The following is a 15,568-nucleotide window of genomic DNA, read 5'->3' as shown; positions in this document are numbered from 1 at the left end:
AGGCAGGAAAGATCCCCAGTCTTGCCTGCCCGCTGCCAGTGCTGACCCTCCCCCGCTGCCAGATTGCTCTTCAAAATGGCCATCGAGACTTCCAGCAGCGGTCTTGCAAGACTTCTGCTGAAGTCTCGGTGGCCATTTTGAAGAGCGATCCGGCAGCAGGGGAGGGTCAGCGGCGGCAGCGGGCAGGCAAGTCGGGATCTTTCCTGCCTGCCCAGAAGAATTTGCTGAACAACCTGGGTGGCTGGAGGGGGCAGGGGAGAGAGGAGAGTCACTGGACATGGGTGGCTGGAGGGGGGGCAGGGGGAGAGGAGAGTCGCTGAACATGGGTGGCTGGAGGGGGGCAGGGGAGAGAGGAGGGTCACTGTACAGCGCTGCGTACATTTAGTATAGCGCTTTAGAAATGATAAGTAGTAGTAGGTGTTGTGGTTATGATCAGCTGATGTCGGGAGAGACCTGTGACGTGCCGCGTCGGTAACTGTTCAGTTATATAGTAGGATGAAGGTGCGGATTCCAGAATTGTACGCAATATTCTAAATGAAGTCTCATCACAGTGGCATCATCACCTCCTTTTTCCTGCTGGCTACTCCTCTCCCTATGCACCCAAGCATCCTTCTAGCTTTCGCTGTCGCCTTTTCTATCTGTTTGGCTACCTGTAAGATCATCACATACGATCACATACAAGTCCCACTCTTCTTTCATGCACAAAAGTTCTTTTCCCACTAAACTGTAACTTTCCCCCAGTTTGTGCAGATCAAATGCATGACCCTGCATTTTTAGCATAGTATCTGAGCTGCCAAATTCTGGGCTCTTTTTGAAGATTTGCTAGGTCTTTCCTCATGTTATCCACACCGTGACACCACACCTATTGCAGATTTTAGTATCATCCACAAAAATGCAAATCTTACCAGACAACCCTTCAGCAATATCACTTACAAAAATATTCAAAAGAATCATCCCAAGAACTGAACCTTGCGGCACACCACTGGTAACATCCCTTTCCTCAGAATGAGCTCCATTTACCACTGCTTTCTGTCACCTTCCACTCAATCAGTTCCTAACCCAGTCTGTCACTTTGGAGCCCATACTGAGGGCATTCAGTTTATATATTAGTCATCTGTGTAGAACCATATCAAAGGCTTTGATAAACTCTAAATACACCACATCTAGTGTTCTCCCTTGATTGAACTCTCTGGTCACCTAGACAAAGAAATTAATCAGATTTGTCTGACAAGACCAGCTTCTAGTGAAACCATGCTGCCTCGGGTCCTGCAATCTATTGGATTCCAGAATTGACAGGCAGCTGCCTATGTCACTAACCAGGACAATTGCCCTAATCAGCAGCTTAGAAAGCAGCGCCAGGTAGAAAGTCCAAAACGTATGCTGGTATGAAAATTAATTACCTTCTTGTACTGTAGATATTGGGTTGCCATCTGGCTCCAGATTTTCAGTCTAGGTTCATTTAGGAGTCTGCCTGGAGTCTTTTATTGGATAAACAGTTTAGAAATGTAACTTATAAATGCATAAAAACAAACTCACTGCCTGTTTGGACATAGCTCTTGAATCCATAATGATTCCCCTAAGGAAAAAAAAAACCCAAAGACTAAAGTCGATGCAGGCAGTGGAGCAAAACCAAGACTGGATTAGCCTGTCCTGAAAATCAGGAGTCAGCTGGCAACTTTGGACATAGTCCTTCCAGGATCAGAATTGAGACAGATAGGAGACTCCACATTTTCCATGCTGTCAATCCTTCACTTTTAAGAAGATTATTCGAAAAGTAATCATGGTAGGGGAACTAAGTCAAGGTTAAACCTCAAATAGATCCAAGTTAGCAGGGACAAAAGTACAAATTAAGTTAGAAATTAGCTGGTGGTGGGAGGCGGGGCTGGTGGTTGGGAGGCGGGGATAGTGCTGGGCAGACTTATACGGTCTGTGCCAGAGCCGGTGGTGGGAGGCGGGACTGGTGGTTTTGGAGGCGGGGAAAGTGCTGGGCAGACTTATACGGTCTGTGCCAGAGCCGGTGGTGGGAGGCGGGGCGGGTGGTTGGGGGGGGCGGGGATAGTGCTGGGCAGACTTATAAGGTCTGTGCCCTGAAAAAGACAGGTAGAAATCAAGGTAAAGTATACACAAAAAATGGCACATGTGAGTTTATCTTGTTGGGCAGACTGGATGGACCGTGCAGGTCTTTTTCTGCCGTCATCTACTATGTTACTAGGTAAATTAAAATTTTGAGTGTAATTGTAGGTTCTGAACTGAAAATGGAATAGCATGTGAATAACATGAAGACATTTTCAATCTCAAAATGTTAAGCAGACTGAAACCTCTGTTAGAAGTTAAACATTGTCACTACGTTTTTCAATCAGTTGTGTTAGCATAGATAGTCTATTGTAATGCTATTCTTGTAGGTTTGCCTGATAAACTTTTAAATAAACTCCAAGTAATACAAAACACAGCAGCAATATGGATCTTGGAGGGAAAGGTATGACCATGTGACTCCATATTTAGCTTAACTTCATTGACTGCCAATAAAAGCCAAGGTTGAATTAAGATTCCTACATTAGGAGCCCTTTTACTAAGCCGCATAAGCATCTACGCGCGTCCAACGTCTGCCAAAATGGAGTTATCGCCTGGTAATTTCATTTTTTGGCGCAGATCTGATTCGTGCAGCTGAAAAGAATTTTTATTTTCAGATGCACATATTGGACACACACCAACTGGCATTTGACACGCGTAGGTCATTACCGCCCGGTTACTTTACCATTAGGTCCATGGCTGGCAGTAAGGTCACAGACCCAAAATGGATATGCAGCAATTTTCATTTTGCCACACGTCCATTTTTGGCAAAAATTTTAAAAAGACCTTTTTTACAGGCGCGCTGAAAAAGGGATCGGTGCGTGCTCCAAACCCATGCCTACACTACCGCAAGCCATTTTTCAGCACACCTTATTAAAAGGACTCAGTGTTCAAAACAGTAAATGGTTTGGATCAGGATTACTTTAACTATATGATAACTATTTTATCAGCTCCCTAAAATATTATGTTCATTTTTCCAAAATAAAATTAGTTAAACCATCAAAGAAAATTTGTTGTCTAGCTGTATCAAGTGCTAGAACATTAGTGGTGAGAAGTCTAGAGCAATGGAACTTATTACCAAGACATTAGAATGACCAGTAACCATGTGAAGTTTGGGCAATTACCAGTGGCGATCCTAGGTCGGCTGCCACCTGGGGCGGATCGCCGCTGCGCACCCCCCCCCCCCCCCGGGTACAGCGGTGTCCGTCCCCCCAGGGTGCAGCACAACACACACACACCCCCGGTGCAATGACACCCCCCTCCCTGGCACATCAACCCACCCCCACGGCGCAATGACACCCCCCTCCCCGGCGCATCAAGCCCCCCCCCCCCGGGTGCATTCTTGGCTGCTGGAAGGTGCAGAGAGCAACCGCACGCCTGTCGGCTCCGCTGGCTCCCTCTGCCCCGGAACAGGAAGTAACCTGTTCTGGGGCAGAGGAAGCAGGGAACCAGCAGAGCCAACAGGCGCACGGCTGCCCTATGCAGCCTCCAGCAGCGTGCACCCGGGGCGGACCGCCCCCACCGCCCCGCCCTTGCTACGCCGCTGGCATTTACTAAAATCATGGCTTGTTCAAAAATATTTCTGGTAGTTTATTCTGAGTGAAGTATTGCCTCTTACCTGTCCTTTTGGTAGTAATATAAACCCCTGTTGAAATTTTTTTCATTATGATCTGATTTTGATATGTACTTGTCTCATTTAATCTGTATATGATGTTGACTGAGGATGACTTTGTAAAATTTATATAAGTCGAACAGTTTTTCAATGATTTGTGCTATTGTAATCCACCTAAAACTGATAAGTGCCTATCTTAAGTTAAATTAAATCCAGAACTAGGCTTGTCCAGGTAACCTGAACTTGCCTAGTTAGTAAGCCTCTAAGTGCTGATCCGTGACCTCAGTTCTTCAGATCATTTTTCCACTGGCAGGCAAAACAATATATGGACGACTACCAATATGTACTTATTCTTTGTTTTCTCTAGATGGATTATTGGTGCGGCAGTGGTCAATGCTTTCTATTCTCCTAATCGAAACCAAATAGGTAGGTTGAAGGCAAGAAATGATTTCTTCCCATTTTCCTTTGTGATTTGATGGGATGCCATATTGGCATTTCTCTTCCACATGCTACATCCTCTACTCTGGCCACAAAAATGAATGCTACTGAAGAGCTTAGCATGAGATCGAGTTGTTTACATCTACACATTAGGATAAATTCTATAAACGGCACTTAAAAAATCGGCACCAAAAAATCCCCCATTTAAGTGGTATTCTATAAGTCACACCTTGCATGTGTAAGCAGAAAGTCACACATAAATTTAGGTATGGTCATTTGCACCGATGAAAATGTGGTGCAAATGCTCATGCTTAAATTTATGCACGGAGCGCTGTTATTCTGTAATTAAGCATGTGACTCAAAGCCATACCCAGGTTCTGCCCCAGAATGCCATGACCCTCCTATTTCCGCCCCCCCCCCCCTTTTTTTCAAATGCACATAAAGTTTAGGTGCAAATCCCATGCCTAACCTTACACTCAGGGGCGTAGCCAGATGGTCAATTTTGGGTGGGCCTGAGCCCAAGGTAGGTGGGCACGGAATTCGGCCCTCCTTTGGTTTGCTCCTCTCTCCACCTCTCCCTGCTCACAAACCCCAAATATTAAATGTTTAAGCTGGTGGGGATCCCTAAACCCTGTCAGCTGAAGATTTCCTCCTCCTCCTCGAGCAGCCAGCACTCTTCCAAACAGCAGCCGGCAGCACTTGCCTCAAACTGATGCTGTTGCCGGCAGGCCAAACATTCTCAGTGCTTTTGCATGTGCAAAAACTAAGCATGTGTAGAAGGACTGGTCTCAGCGTCAGCTCAAGACACCAGCTGCTGGCTGACATTTGGAAGAGCGCTGGCTGCCCAAGGAAAGACAATCTTCAGCTGGCAAGATTTGGAGATCCCCACCAGCCACAGCAAGAGTGTCACAATTTTGGGTTGGCCTGAGTCCAAAATGGGTGGGCCCTGGCCCACCTAAGCCCACCTGTGGCTACTCCACTGTTTACACTCATTAGTCGCAATTAAAATCTAATTAGTGCCAATAATTAATTGCTTGTTAAAAAGCCAATATTGGCACTGATTGGCTTGTTATTCAATTAAATTGCATGTGTAAATTGGGAATTCACCTAAATTTGCATGTGCAATTTTTGGCAACTTTTACAGAATCAGGGGGATCTTCTTAGCTGCTTCATGCTACTTCTGGTCACAAAATGGTGTTGCAAATTATAGCAGTAAAGGCCCACCATACTGTCACCCACATAATACATCCACCCATAAATCCAGTGCAGCTGTGGTCTATATTAATCAACTTCTGTTTTTGATGTGTTACTTCTTAGTTTCAGAATTGATTTCTGGTATTAATTTCAGATGAGGAATGCCTTACCGTTTATGGCTTGTTTCATGATATTTGCTTGACCAGCTTTCCCCTCTTTCTCCCACCAGATGTTAGAAGTTGTCTGTGTTGTATCAGGTGGAATGAAATCTCCACTGCAGATGAGAGGCCATCAATATCACTTCATAAATCTAACATAATCCACATGTACAGCTTCAGTGGTATTAGAAGTATAAAATGTAACAGTGGAGCCAAGTTACTGGAGAGTTGGCAGGTTAAATGTCCACCTTAGAATACAGTTGGGGGAAAATTCACTCCAAAAATAATTCTAACCCCATACTTTAAAAAGCTCTGGGGGGAGATGGGATTTTCCTGGATTCAGTTGTGTTTTGTTTAATTTGGCCATTGGCCAACTGACTTTTTCTGTATGTTGGCCTGCTTTTGTAGCTCTCAAAGCAGTACAATTTGCCCTTGTCTTTCTGCTTTTTTTCTTCTTCTGATTTTCAAACTTTCAGCAGTGGATATTGCCTCTTTCTTTTTATTGGTTTCAAAAAAAATTGACTGATCAGAGGTTTAAAAATTTTAACACCTTGAGCAAATGAGACAAGTTGATCTAAACCGAAATGATGATCAGAGCTCAGTCCAGAGATGAGCAGAATCATAGCTGCATATAAAAAAAGTCATCTTTATTGAAAATTAGTTGCTGGGGTTTGTTTTGTTGTTGTTGTTTTATTTTGTGCATGTCTGCAAAAAAAAAAAAATAGTTTAATAATAAACTATATAGAAAAACTGCACACAGATAAAAACAGAAGAGCAAATAAAAACTATACATCCTTTTTTCAAGTCTGCCCATCCATTCCAACTAGTGGGCTCTACAATCCCTTCCTCCCCCTTAGAATTCATCTGTACTTGCCCCATGCTTTCATGAATTCAGATATTGAACTCATCTCCAACACCTATGCTGAGAGGCCATTCCACATATCCTGTACAGAATAGGCTCAAAATAAGCACCATGCTGGCTGTTGTTTGCGCTTCTTTCCACCTTTGTAAGTATATGGAACACATCTGGTGGTATCTTGGCACCCAGATGTCATTATAGAATTACCACTTAGTGCACGGCCTTGAGGCACCCACATTATGGCACCCGGTTGTAGAATTATTGTCGCCTTAGATTGAAATAACCACTGTACCTGAACGGAAATCACCTTGAGCTACTACTGAAAAAGGGCACGAGCGGTCCAAAGTGTTCTCCCTTCCCTTTCATTAATAACAACTATGTTTAAGTGTGTTGGGCTTTCTCTGTTTTTCAGTATTTCCTGCTGGAATTCTTCAGCCACCTTTCTTCAGCAAGGACCAGCTCCAGGCATTGAACTTCGGAGGGATTGGGATGGTGATTGGCCACGAAATCACACATGGCTTCGATGACAATGGTGAGGAGAGACTCAGGTGTTACTTCCTTAAATTATCTTCCCATGGCTGCTCTGGTGATTACTGTGCTCTAAAGAGACAGCAAAAAAAAAAAAAATAAAAATAATGAAAGGATAACAGCCAAAAGCCACAAAACAAGAGATTTAACCAGTTTCCGAGAAATCTTTTGTCCTTGCTGGAGATTTTAGCTTTCTCTGTAAGAATCACCGCAGTGCTTGATGAGGTTAATTGCTTGGCTACAAAGCCTCTTTAAATTGCCTGCCAGTCCCCAGATTTGGTATAGGTCACCCAAAGTTGCATGTGCAAATTTGGGCATGGATCGCAGATCTGCACAGAAACTAATTAGCTAATGAGGCACAACAATCAAGAATTAGTGTTAATTGGCAATCACTAGGATTTATGCACAGATCTGCCCTGCATCCTATTCTATAATCAGGGCCGGCCCGACCATTACGCCCCCTGAGGCGGAGGCCTCAGGCGGCACTCTTCAGGAAAGGCATCTCAGGAAGTGGCATCTCCCCCTTCGCAGCGTTTTACCTCATCACAGTGACATTCCAAACCCAGCAGCGATTCCCATAAGCTGCCCTGCCACCGCTGGCACCCACCTCTTTCCTTTACTGCGGCCACCTCTCTGAAGTAACTTCCTGTTTCGTCCGAGGCTCAGGCAGCCACAGTAAAGGGAAGAGGCAGGTGCCGATGGTGGCAGGGTATGGGAATCACTGCTGGGTTTGGAACATCACTGTGACGAGGTAAAACGCCCGTGGAGGGGGGGGGGGGTGGCATCTCGGCCCAGGGGCAGCATGTTAGCTCCAACTCAGGCAGCATCTTGCCTTGGGTCAGCCCTGTCTATAATAACACATGTCACCAAAGGGAGCATGGCCATGGGAGGGGCATGGGTGAGTCAGGGGGTATTCCTAGAATCTAGGCTTGGTGTTATAGAATGCCTGCAGATCTGCACTAGCTTTAACATCAGGTCTTAGTAGACGTAAGTGGTCGCACCCAAAGTTAGGCATAAGATGTGCACCAAGCAGTGACGTAGCTATGGGTGGGCCAATCTTGACTCAGGCCCACCCAGCTGCAGCGCCACACTGCTCTCTTCCCCCCTCTCCTCCGTGGTGTCCCGGCATCTGCACTGCGGTCTCTGAACCCCTTCCCTCCCTGGTGTCAGTGCAGGTGTCCTTGGCGCCTGCAGTAATTCATTCTCGCTGCTTGCACCAGCCCTGCAGGCTTCCATCTGCCATATTCCGCCAGACAGGAAACTGGCAATGATGTAAGCGAGGGCGGGACATGAAAAATACAAGCCTGCAGGGCCGGCGCAAGCAGCGAGAATGAATCGCTGCAGGCAGCGAGGACGCCTGTACCGACATCGGGGAGGGATGGAGTTCAGAAACAGGAGCACAGATGCCGGGACGCCACAGAGGAGAGGGAGAAGATGTGGGGTAGGTGAAAAAAATATGCTTATGTTCTTAAAAAATATTGCCGGGGACAGATTGTGTGTGGTTGGGGTGGGAGGGGGCACGTGCGCGTGGAAGGGCCCATCCAATTTACCTCTGAGCCCATCCAAAATACTGAGTCTGGCTACGCCTCTGGCACCAAGCTAGTTTTTTGTAATGGTTGCTCTGCGCAGAGTGCCCTTTGCCAAATATTAGCTTTGTGTAGATCTTTTGGTGCCTAGCTTTTGGTGCCCTTTACTGAATTCCCCCATAAACGTAAAATTGTGTGCTGAAATAGAGTCAGGGGTGCTGGTACCGGAAGTGTATATTCAGGTACAAGGTGTCTGCTGAGAGTTACCCAACTACGACCAATATGCAACAGCAGCACCCAAACAGCTACCCAGTTAACTTAGAGCAGTCTTTTTGCTGTCCATAGTTAACCAGTGGAGTGGAGGAGTGGCCTAGCAGAGTGGAGGAGTGGCCTAGTGGTTAGAGCACTGGTCTTGCAATCCAGAGGTGGCCAGTTCAAAGCCCACTGCTGCTCCTTGTGATCTTGGGCAAGTCACTTAACCCTCCATTGCCTCAGGTACAAACTTAGATTGTGAGCCCTCCTGGGACAGAGAAATATCCAGTGTACCTGAATGTAACTCACCTTGAGCTACTACTGAAAAAGGTGAGAGCAAAATCCAAATAAATAAACCAGATCATTATCATAGAACTGCACCAACTCCACCCCAGCACTAACCAGATACTGCCACAGCGGCCTCCACAGATTTTCAGAAGTATTATCCAGTTATGTGACCCTGAAAATCAGGGTATGAATTGGTCATCTCTACTTAATCCAGGGGCGTAGCCAGACAGCAGATTTTGGGTGGGCCTTGTCAAGAAGTGGATGGGCACCAAGTGTTCTCCTCCCCCCTCCCCCCCCCCCCACCCCCAATGCGATGAGGCCAGTATCAGCAGCTTAGGAAGCTTAGAGGCAGATGCAGCAACCAAACGTAAAAAAATCAAAATCGTTAAAGTCCCTAACGATTTTTTAAAAACGAAGAATGCACCAAAAAAAAAAGTCACACATGCTCAGATCGGTATTAAAACGTACAATGTATCAAAGAATCACAATACACATCGGTAATCGGCCCCTAAATCATGCGCAGAGCAGCCAAGCGTTTTGCTGGCTGCTCTGCGCATGCTGCAAACGTAAAAACAAACAAAAAAAAGCCACAACACATACACGTGGCTACCCGGTCAGCAAAATCCAGGAGGGGGCAAGGGCGCTCGTCCGAGGCGTCCTGTATGGACGGCCTTGCCCCCCCCCCCCCCCCCCCCCCCCCCCCCCGCTGCTCCCCACTTTCCGCCGCTTTCCCACCCACCACGAAAAAGCAAAATGCTAGCAGCCCCGGTCCCCCTCCCTTCCTGTTCTTGTGTTCTGCAGAGCTAACTCCGCCTCCCGTCATTCTTCCGTCCCGTGCCCCACCCCCGCTGCCCCCCCTGAGGTCGACTACACCGCTCCCCCCCTCCACCGAGACCCCCCTCCCTATTAACGACCCGAGCAGCGCCTCTCACCTCTTTCTGAAGCGCTGCACGGGCAGGAAGATCTGTTGTGTTGCTTGTAGAGTCTCCATGACGTCTCTTCTTCCCTGGCCCAGGCCCCGCCTCCTTCTGACGTAAGTAACCTACGTCAGAAGGAGGCGGGGCCTGGGCCAGGGAAGAAGAGACGTCATGGAGACTCTACAAGCAACACAACAGATCTTCCTGCCCGTGCAGCGCTTCAGAAAGAGGTGAGAGGCGCTGCTCGGGTCGTTAATAGGGAGGGGGGTCTCGGTGGAGGGGGGGAGCGGTGTAGTCGACCTCAGGGGGGGCAGCGGGGGCGGGGCACGGGACGGAAGAATGACGGGAGGCGGAGTTAGCTCTGCAGAACACAGGAACAGGAAGGGAGGGGGACCGGGGCTGCTAGAATTTTGCTTTTACAGGGGGGGGGGGGCAGCGGAAAGTGGGGAGTAGCGGGGGGGGGGCAAGGCCGTCCATACAGGACGCCTCGGACGAGCACCCTTGCCCCCTCCCGACCCTTTTTTTATTTTTTTATTTGATGTGTTTTCTGACGTCCTTTGGACTAATCACAGCGCTTTTAGCTCTGCTAATGCGCTGGGATTGGCTCAAAGTTTGTTTATTTTTTCACTTAATGATTTTTCCTGGCACAGAGCTGTCCTAACGAGAGGTCCAGACCTCTCGTTAGATTTCCTGCCTTTTTCCTGCGTAAAGGCAATCGGAAAAGGTTAGTGCATGTCGTTTCAATGGGGTTTTCACACTAATTGCTCATCTCCATTCCGTTTTCGTTAGCTGCTGGCTTCCTCGGTAAAAGCCCTTTGATGCATGCAACGGATCAAATTTTCCTCGTTGGAGGGTCATTAAAGGCTCATTTAGCTTTAGTGCATCTGCCTCTTAGACTGCTGAAGTGGAGAGCACTGTTTTCAGCACCATCAGGGGGAGGTCTTCAGCTGGCGGAGCTTGGGATCCCCACTAGCTAGCACTAAATATGTGCTGCTGTTGGGTGGGCCTGAGCCCTAAGTGGACGGGCCCCGGCCCACCCAGGCCCACCTATGGCTACGCCACTGACTTAATCTACTTAACCTCGTTAAGTAGCCCTGAATATTGGCCCCTTTGTAACTTGTTCCTCCTCCCTTAATATACTGTATCAGATTAAAAAGAAAATAACTTGATTTATTTTTAATTAATAGGTAGAAACTTTGATAAAGATGGTAATATGTTTGATTGGTGGAGTAATTTCTCAGCCACGTACTTCAAGGACCAGTCCCGATGTATGATTTATCAGTATGGGAACTATACCTGGGATCTGGCAGGAGGAGAGAATGTGAGTATGTTTAAATGGAATGAGTCACCAAGGTAGAGGGACATTTAGCACCGAAATGTATCCAAGAAAACAGAGAAAGCTGGAAGGAAGACAGAGCACAATAGTAACTTAGCAAGTGATGGCAGATAAAGACCTGAGTAGTCCATCCAATCTGCCCAGCTGTCACACTCATTATCAATTCATGATTAAATCAACAATGAATGTGATGTAAAATACTTGATCATGGTCTTTCTTTGGTGTTTCTGGGGCATAGACCATGCAAGTTTGCCCAGCCCTGCCCTTCCGTTCTAACTATTGGAGTTGCCGTCGAAGCCCACTCCAGCCTATCTGTCTTGCCATTTGTGGGATATAGACCGAAAAAGTTTGCCCAGCACTGTCCTCAGGTTCTAGCCACTGAAGTTGCTGTTGAAGCCCTTTCCAGCCCATCCTAAATTGGATTGCCATATATGGGACACGGACCGTACAAGTCTGCCCGGCACTGGCCCTAGTTCATCACAGCTGGAGTCGCCATCTATCACTCGACACATCCACATACATGCAGCCTGACGTTTCTTTCTTTACAACATCCGTAAAATCCGCCCCTTTCTTTCCGAGCACTCTACCAAAACCCTCATCCACACCCTTGTCACCTCTCACTTAGACTACTGCAATCTGCTTCTTGCTTGCCTCCCACTTAGTCACCTCTCCCCTCTTCAGTCGGTTCAAAACTCTGCTGCCCGTCTCGTCTTCCGCCAGGGTCGCTTTACTCATATTACCCCTCTCCTCAAGACCCTTCACTGGCTCCCTATCCGTTTTCACATCCTGTTCAAACTTCTTCTACTATCCTATAAATGTACTCACTCTGCTGCTCCCCAGTATCTCTCCACACTCGTCCTTCCCTACACCCCTTCCCGTGCACTCCGCTCCATGGATAAATCCTTCTTATCTGTTCCCTTCTCCACTACTGCCAACTCCAGACTTCGCGCCTTCTGTCTCGCTGCACCCTATGCCTGGAATAAACTTCCTGAGCCCCTACGTCTTGCCCCATCCTTGGCCACCTTTAAATCTAGACTGAAAGCCCACCTCTTTAACATTGCTTTTGACTCGTAACCACTTGTAACCACTCGCCTCCACCTACCCTCCTCTCCTCCTTCCTGTACACATTAATTGATTTGATTTGCTTACTTTATTTTTTGTCTATTAGATTATAAGCTCTTTGAGCAGGGACTGTCTTTCTTCTATGTATAGTGCTGCGTACGCCTTGTAGCGCTATAGAAATGCTAAATAGTAGTAGTAGTAGTAGCCATTTAAGTTTAGGGGTTTTTGTACCATTCATTTTCTAATTAGAGATCTTCTGTGTTTATCCCATTCCATTTTGAATTCTGCCCCAATTTTTGTCTCTACCACCTCCCTAGTGGTGGCTAAAGAAGTCTGTTTAAAGTGACCAGAATCTGTGCTCACTGCAAATCAGTCTAATGAAAAAGCAACCAGAAGACTTTTATTCAAAGTTACTGTGCTCAGTCTTTGGCTAAAGCATCGTTTTTTTACCTTCAGCTTTCTCAGTTCACTTGGGTTCTTCCTGATACCTTAAGGGTATGATCTACCCTGAGTTTAATACTGTCATATTAGGGGTATATACACAGTTACATCAAGAGTGGCGAATTTAAGCTATGATGATCTTACCTGCCTATCTCTTGTCTTCTAGGTCAGTGGCATTAGCACTTTAGGAGAAAATATTGCTGATAATGGAGGAGTCAGACAGGCTTATAAGGTAAACTTGAGTTTCCTTTTTACTGAGGCACGTTCACTGAATCTCAGCACTTGGAAGCATGAGAAACGGAAAGCAGGAGCCAGGGCAGTGGAACACGTTCTTATTTGGGGGAGGGCAAGCTTAGTCCCCGATCCCATCCTCCCCCCCCCCCCCCCCCCACAGTGTCCAGCATTTATTTCCTTCCTTCCCCCCTGTGGCCTCCAGCATCTGTCCCTTCCACCCCATCCCTTACCCCTAAGGTGTCCTGAATCTTACTTCCCTTTCCCCTGAGGCAGCAACACTACAATGCAAATTACAGAAGACTGATCGTGGCTGGCTGGTGTGGGACACATTGAGCATCCACACATGCTCAAGGCCTGCCAGCTCCTGTCCTCTCTGAACTTCCTGTTTCAGAAACGGTGGAAGCCAGTAGGCCTTGAGTATGTGTGGATGCTCATGATCCCACACTGGTCAGTTGTGATTCATCTTTGGTAATGCGGATTGTAGCCTTGCTCTTCAGGGGAAGAGAGATGAGAAATTAAACACTTCACAGTAGAGGGAAGAAAGGAAAATGGTGGTGGTACCATGGCACCTGTGGCACCCCCTGTTCGGACTCCTATGACAGGAGGTGCTGGTGTGCACTGTAAAAGAATGATCACACAGTGCCTCAGGGTACATCACTCTTAAGGCAGCCTTTTCCTTCAGCAATATGGGATCTAATATGTCTGTTTACTACATATTCTATTGATAGATATAAATAATACAGATTCATAGCGGTCATGGATGAGGAAAACCCTTCTGAGATGAGGTCTAACCGTATTTCAGAACCCATGAACTTTTTATTACATCTAAACACAGATGGCTAATGTTGTACCCTACAGCGAGGGTGATCAACTGTCTCCAGCTCATTAGAGACTGTCCTGATTTTATCCCAGTGTATCAGTAGACTTGTAATCTTATTTGCTTTACAGAACTTTAAACTGTAAGTCTACATCTGTATCCAGATGGTGCAGAGGCAGTTAATGGTGCCCTATGTAGTCATAAGAACTGGCATTAACTTCAAATAAGAGGGATAACAATCATGTCAGCATTTGTATCGCCTCAGTTAATTTATCTCTTCTAAGTACATCAGTTGTGCAAATGCATCAAACTCCCCACTACAATAACCCAGATGAATCCCCCACCCTCCTGATGCTGGGTGCTGACCTCGCCCTCTCCTGACCTCCGGTTGTATTTCATGAATGCCATGCCTGCACACTGTGCCTTTTTTCAGGATCAATTCTCTTCCTTTCCCTATGACTGATGGGTCGGGGAGAGGAGTGGAGTGGGTGTTAGTGTTTTCCCCGAGCTACTGCTTCCTGGCCACAACATGTCATGGCTGTTAGCTAATGCAAGACTAGTACTGTGCATGAATCTCCTTCCTATTTAGTGTTGGAGCTTTACAGGCTGGGGATGTGCAAAAGAGTGGAGGAGTGGCCTAGTGGTTAGGGCACCGGTCTTGCAATCCAGAGGTGGCCGGTTCAAATCCCACTGCTACTCCTTGTGATCTTGGGCAAGTGTTTTAACCCTCCATTGCCTCAGGTACAAACTTAGATTGTCAGCCCTCCTGGGACAGAGAAATATCCAGAGTACCTGAATGTAACTCACCTTGAGCTACTACTGAAAAAAGGTGTGAGCAAAATCTAAATCCAAATAAATAAAACTTTCAGTTTTTTTGGTCTTCCTGAGCCGTTACGTCTAGCTCCATCCCTGGCCGCCTTCAAATCCGGGCTAAAGGCCTACCTGTTTGAAGCTGCTTTTGACTCCTAACTTCTCACTTGCTCGTAACCTTTATCTTGTCTTCCTCTCTTCAATAATCCCTGTACCTATGTGTCCTTCTGTCTGTCCTACCCTTATCCTTATTGGTCCTGTCTGTCCTGATTTAGATTGTAAGCTCTATTGAGCAGGGACTGTCTTTTCTTCATGTTCAATTGTGAAGCGCTGCGTACAACTGGTAGCGCTATAGAAATGATTTATAGTAGTAGTAGTAGTTTATATCACTTTGCTTCACATAGTTGTTTTAATTTTTTAAAAAAGTAAGACTTTCTAACACACACAAATTAAATGCACACTCATAAATTGGATTTTAAGGAAATGCATAAAGGGGTATGTTTACTAAGGCACGTTAGCATTTTTAACACGCCTTTAAAGATAAGGCACATTAAACTTTAATGCACCAATACATTCCTATAGGTGTGTTAGTGTTTGACGCGCATTAGCGTTTAATGCGCGTTGCAAATGCAAACGCACCTATAGCACGCCTTTGTAAACACAGGCAAACATTTTTTAAAGCATGCTGATGAATTAAATTTATTCTATATTGGCCTGATTACAAAAATTCTGCACCAGCTCCATTTGATTCAGAATGCTGCAGCAAGACTAATAGAAGGTTGTAAGTGACCTGACCACATCACACCCTTGCTGCAAAAACTTCACTAGCTACCAGTACAATACAGGGCTAAATGAAAAACTCAATGTCTAATCTTCAAGGTCCTTAGAGAAAATGGCCCAGAGTACTTGAAGATACAAGAAAGAAAAGCACCAAGAGCCTTCAAATCCGGAACAGCTCCTTTATTCAGTTGTGTGAATTGAAGAACAGGATCTCCCTCTACACACCTCCAAGGTCACTAAGGTCCT

General features: G+C 46.3%; 1 protein-coding gene across 4 annotated transcripts in view; it reads left to right on the top strand.

Annotated features, from left to right (window-relative positions):
* The window catches only part of MMEL1 (membrane metalloendopeptidase like 1), a 172,721-nt gene that overhangs the window by 144,059 nt on the left and 13,094 nt on the right, over positions 1-15,568 (top strand). For all 4 annotated transcript variants that reach the window (XM_030186088.1, XM_030186087.1, XM_030186090.1 and 1 more), the window contains exons 17-20: positions 4,050-4,108; positions 6,744-6,863; positions 11,030-11,163; positions 12,848-12,913. In XM_030186088.1, coding sequence (XP_030041948.1) covers positions 4,050-4,108; positions 6,744-6,863; positions 11,030-11,163; positions 12,848-12,913 — 379 coding nt within the window. The remainder of the gene's footprint in view (positions 1-4,049; positions 4,109-6,743; positions 6,864-11,029; positions 11,164-12,847; positions 12,914-15,568) is intronic.

This window comes from Microcaecilia unicolor, chromosome 13 (assembly GCF_901765095.1).
Source record: "Microcaecilia unicolor chromosome 13, aMicUni1.1, whole genome shotgun sequence".
In the NCBI taxonomy this organism is placed as follows: Eukaryota; Metazoa; Chordata; class Amphibia; order Gymnophiona; family Siphonopidae; genus Microcaecilia; species Microcaecilia unicolor.
Note: the sequence above shows the minus strand (reverse complement) of the source record. Positions and strands in the feature narration are given on the sequence as shown.